Source organism: Ruditapes philippinarum, unplaced genomic scaffold, assembly GCF_026571515.1.
Source record: "Ruditapes philippinarum isolate M1 unplaced genomic scaffold, ASM2657151v2 ctg6287_1_1_1_1, whole genome shotgun sequence".
Taxonomy (NCBI): domain Eukaryota; kingdom Metazoa; phylum Mollusca; class Bivalvia; order Venerida; family Veneridae; genus Ruditapes; species Ruditapes philippinarum.
The window spans coordinates 81,286-86,334 of NW_026858342.1; the positions used below are offsets into that span (position 1 = coordinate 81,286).

The 5,049-nt window shown below is 29.3% G+C and overlaps 1 protein-coding gene across 1 annotated transcript; it reads right to left on the minus strand.

Moving 5' to 3' along the window:
- Positions 1–4,288, minus strand: LOC132752910 (multiple epidermal growth factor-like domains protein 10). The gene is made up of 5 exons (XM_060743318.1): positions 3,664–4,288; positions 2,337–3,368; positions 1,604–1,778; positions 1,115–1,278; positions 1–845 (listed from the first exon to the last, which is right to left on the minus strand). The coding sequence occupies exons 1-5, from the start codon at positions 3,722–3,724 to the stop codon at positions 823–825; spliced, it is 1,455 nt and encodes a 484-aa protein (XP_060599301.1). The 5' UTR covers positions 3,725–4,288; the 3' UTR covers positions 1–822.
- Positions 4,289–5,049: the final 761 nt, after the last annotated feature.

Below are 5,049 nucleotides of genomic sequence, written 5' to 3' on the forward strand. Positions count from 1 at the left end.
ACCCAAATCTACAACTTGCAAGCATGTACGTAAATATAAGCATATAGAAAACAGGCTTTTGTTGGTAACAATATACAGGATCCTCTATATATTTATTTAGACAATTATCATCACAGGTAAAAGTTTAACTTGCATGAATACCATATCATTCTGTTTACATGAAATACAGTTATTGAAGCAATGTTTACAATCCAAATAAGACAATGAACAAACACAAATTTGATAAAAAGTAAGATTATCATTACTAAAACATGTCGAACATGTGATCAAGATTAGCAGCATTCAATGCATAAGACCTGTCCAAATTTTATCAGTCTAATTTGTAGGTAAACAGAATAAATTGATTGGGAACTATCATACAAAAGTATTTACGATCAAATACTTTATCAACAAACAATTTTAGTATATTAAATTATATAGTTTTGAAGAGCAATGTTATACATGTTATATGCACACATTATAAAAAAAAATGTAAACTGTGCTGTTATTAGATATAAGTATAAATTTCATATTGTAAATACAGGATTAAAATATTCGAGAAAAAACGTTTTATATTAAGAATAACAAGGTACAATAATTTTGAAAAGCACATTAATCGTATTTTACATGTTAAAACATTGCTAGAAGGAAATAGAGTTTCATCCCCTAATACAACTAGCTTATAGTGAATATAAGCCGTTTTCGAAGTGATTATACATGTAAAAGCCTTTAGGGTAGTAAAAATATGCATCAATGACCCCAGAAACTACAAATTCAGTCTATCTGTAACAATTGATTCTGTTGTTTTCACAAGTTAATCATTAAAACTCATTTCTCTTACGTCTATGACAATGTCAATCCGAGATCTGAAAATAAACAAATACTACTAGTAATTAAATAGACATATGATATAAATAAATAAATAAATAAACAAAAATTAAATAAACAAATAGATAAATAAATGAATACATAATTCATTAAATAAATAAATACATAACATAATATACCATTAAATAATTAATTAATTAAAAAAATAATCATTATAAATAAATAATTATTATGAACAACAATAATGACATAAAATACTTAAAATTATCATAATTCAAGATAAATCAAGTAAACACATTGCAATTACCATTGTATACATTATCCGAGGTCCTGTTATTACTCAAACTCTCGTAATTATTAGTCACTTCAGCTGACTCAGCATTTACAGCGCCGAAATCAGTTCTAGTGTTATAATATGTTGGAATCTCAGCGTTTGGTTTGTTGTCTGTGGGCGTTTTACTTGCAAGATACCTGTATTAAATAACAGAATTTATAATTCAATTATACATTATTATATAAGTCGATTTTAAAGTAATACGTAAAAAGCAAACCAGTGATCAACCGACACAATTAACTTCAAAGTACAAACGTATCAATTTAATCATTAAGAACATCATTTACATTATGCTTATTATTATTTTTATTATCATTATAATTATTATTATTATTATTATTATTATTATTATTATTATTATTATTATTATTATTATTATTATTGTTTTCATTAAATTCATCAGTAAACATGCCTTCAAGACAAGCATGTTGTATAGTATAAAATTTGTAAATAAACATTCACCTTCGTCTTATAAGGTATAACAATAGAGCAAATACTTCTATGGCAACACAAGATCCGAATCCAGAGAAATATATAATGGCAAAATTATTAACTTTATCTTCACACCGTGCACATGATTGTTGTTGTGTTTCAGGTTCGGCTGATGTTGTTGTTGTTGTTGTTGTCACTGATGTTTCTGTAGATATTACATTGACGTGTAATAGACATAACCCTAACTATAGTCTAATGATTGTAAACTGCACAAACATTCGTCTATATCAAGTCAGCTCGCGCAGATTAATCGGTTACAACGTTATCTCAACATTGAGGGTTCGATTCCTGAGCTGGCCAACTAAAATGACTAGAATGATCACTGATCAATATCTCTTATATGCTACCATAATGCAAGTAAATGGCGAAACATAATTACTATATATCTATGTTTGAGTGAGAATAAGTTAGTAGTCATTAGTGCGTGTTATATCATATGCATATTGTTACTTTACACGAGTAAAAACCATCAAAAGTATTAACTACTTCGTGTGCACGTAATATTTACCAACGTTCATAATATTACTAACACGTGCAAAGAAGGCAAATATAGTAATTTCAATATCCCTTTTACGCCACCATAATAAGGGCGAATAATTATATATATGCAATATTTATGAATTTGATTTAAACAATGTGAGTTACTTATAAATTAATTATTTTGAAATTAATTGATGATAGTCATCGTATGCAGATTGTTTACCGATTGTGATAGTTTGAGTACATTTATCTCCGGTCAGTCCATCCTTACACCCTTCTGTACATGCACCGTTGTTTCTATCACATTTAAGATCTTTACATCCACCAGGACAAGGTTGCTCACAAGTATCGCCCCAAAATGTTTGGTTACATCCGTTTAGACAATATCCGTCTGCATGTCCACATGTATGTTTACCACTTATTACTTTACATGACGGGCTACAGGCTATACTGCAATCGGTTGAGTAAAAATTACCAACACACGTTAGACAACTATTTCCGTTATCTTTTGAGCACTTTAAACATTTGCTTTCACATATTTCGGAACATTTCTCACCAGTCCAGCCCTCTTTACATTCTCCTTGACATATTCCATTACTATCACAATACGTAGAACATTTTTCTGGGCACAATGATGTTTGTGATACGCATGTTTTACCATTAAATATTTGTCCTTTTGGGCAATCAGCGCAGACTAACGAATCATTGTGTATTTGATACTGGTTACAACCTTGAATCATACAATCCGGACACTGCGTTTCTTGCAAGCATGACACACAGTGAACGTTGTCATTTAACTTATAGAGGTGAAAACCATTATTGCAAATATAACATGTTTTACCATCCGTACAATGTTTACAATTTGAAGGACAACTTTGACATATTGTATCGACACCAGTTTTATATTCATAATATCCAGCTCTACAACCACTCGAACATTTACGTAAGTCACAACGTTCATTGGCACATAAACTACAGTTCAGCTGACATTGAAGTCCATAGAAACCAGGTTTACATTGAGTACAATATCCAGTATTATCATCGCATTCACTATTTAGACAATAACCACCACAGTTGAAAGTACATTTTGCGTGTAAACCATATTTATTTGGCTTACATAAAGTACAGTCGTCCCAGCTGTTACAGTTTTCACAATCTTCGGCACATGGTGAACAGAAGCCATTTGTTAAAAAGTAAGATGATTCACAACTTGTGCAATTTGAACCAGAACATAATTTGCAGCCAACAGAACATTCTGTAAATAGGTATTTTATCATATTTATAAATTTGTACTTATATATATTCATTTATATTTCGGAATATATAAAGTAAAGGAAAATAAATATGCTAAGTCAGATTTCATACATATTACGTATATATAAAACATTTAAATGTGACCACAAGAAAATCAAATAAAATTTAAAAGGATAAAATATAATGTCATTTTTTTAGAAACATTAAGGTTAAAATTAAAAAAAAAACATGGTGTACCTAAAATTGACACATTAGTATTCTTTAAGTACAAATAGTCATGAAGTATAAACACTTACGAGTAAATACCATATCAACGAGCAATATTAGTATGAATGCTGACGTTTCCTGAGACAACATTATTCCGTATTCAAATATGAAGACCAATCTATGAACGAGAATAATATATATATACCGATAATAATGTGATCAACGCATAGGCGTTTCGCTCATATATGTTACGCTTTAACCATGACTAAACGATGCTAGTTTTATAAACCTTCATTTCTGTGGTTATACGTATCTCCAAGCTCAGTACTAATGATGTGTCACATGTATTAGAAGTTTAAGATGCACTATAAAAGAAAAATTTAATAAACATGTCGAATGTATTATAAAATTAAGTTACAGTGTATTAAGGTAGCAAAGAGTCTTGCATAATTTTACTGAAACAAATATAACAATACTGTTATCCGTCATTCCTGTTTAGAAAAGCGCATAAGAAGTTAAGAAATATCACTTAAAATCCCTAAAACGAACAAAATATATAATAGATGTATATAACTACCCGATTATTCACTACAAAATAAATCTGATTAAAACTTCCTCGTTTAAAGTTGTAGTTTGAATAGATACGGTATGCATCAATGACTCCTTTTATAGCGATTCTAAATGTTATTTTAAGACGCGAAAATATTCGGATTGATATGGTCGAAAAAAGAAAAAAATCGCTTATAACTCAAAAACTGTTTTTTCCTTGCAAGAATAAGAAAAAATAACTTAAATTATACCTGTGAAAATAAATAATAATTTAGTGTTTGGTGATTTGAAATGTATTCAAGCATTAAACATATTACAACAGTACTTTAAACGTATAACATATTTACGAAAGCCCAGTGAAGACATCGAAACTTCCCATATATATTCACAAATTAAACATGCAGTTAATATTTAAGCTAAAAGAATCCACGCTTTTAATATTCAACTTCACCATGTTTTCGAGTTTCCAAAATTTCAACTTCATGAATCTACGATGTCAACCTTATTCGCGATTTCCAATGTTCGAATTCACGTTATCACATTTCAACTTCATAATTGAATGATTTAAAATCCAATTATACACAAATTCACATTCTTCAACTTAACAAATTAAATTCAAGTTCTCGTAAAGATGAAAAAGTGAATTCAAGAAAATCAAATTCAGTAATTTGATTTAGTAAATTTATGAAGTTGTATTGTAAAGTTGAAATTGAACAATCATGTATCTGAAAACGCCAGATCGTAAGACTCGGGGCGTAGGGCTCAAATCTTGAAAATAAATTAATACAGTTGCTATCACGTTTTTGTAATGTTAAAATCGTGAAGTAATGGCGCTGGAAACGTAAACTTATGTAGTTAAATATTCTAAATTGTCAACATTAATTGATATAAGTTGTGAGAACTTGTTTTGCAGTCGAGCTAAAATA

What these genes read in the sequence shown, in the direction of transcription:
- LOC132752910 (XM_060743318.1), bottom strand. Translation starts at nt 3,724, where the DNA reads ATGTTGTCTCAGGAAACGTCAGCATTCATACTAATATTGCTCGTTGAT. An exon ending in CGTTGATATGGTATTTACTC is followed by an intron (nt 3,369 to 3,663) that starts GTAAGTGTTTAT and finishes ACCTATTTACAG; the next exon opens with AATGTTCTGTTGGCTGCAAA. An exon ending in TACTCAAACTATCACAATCG is followed by an intron (nt 1,779 to 2,336) that starts GTAAACAATCTG and finishes TAATATCTACAG; the next exon opens with AAACATCAGTGACAACAACA.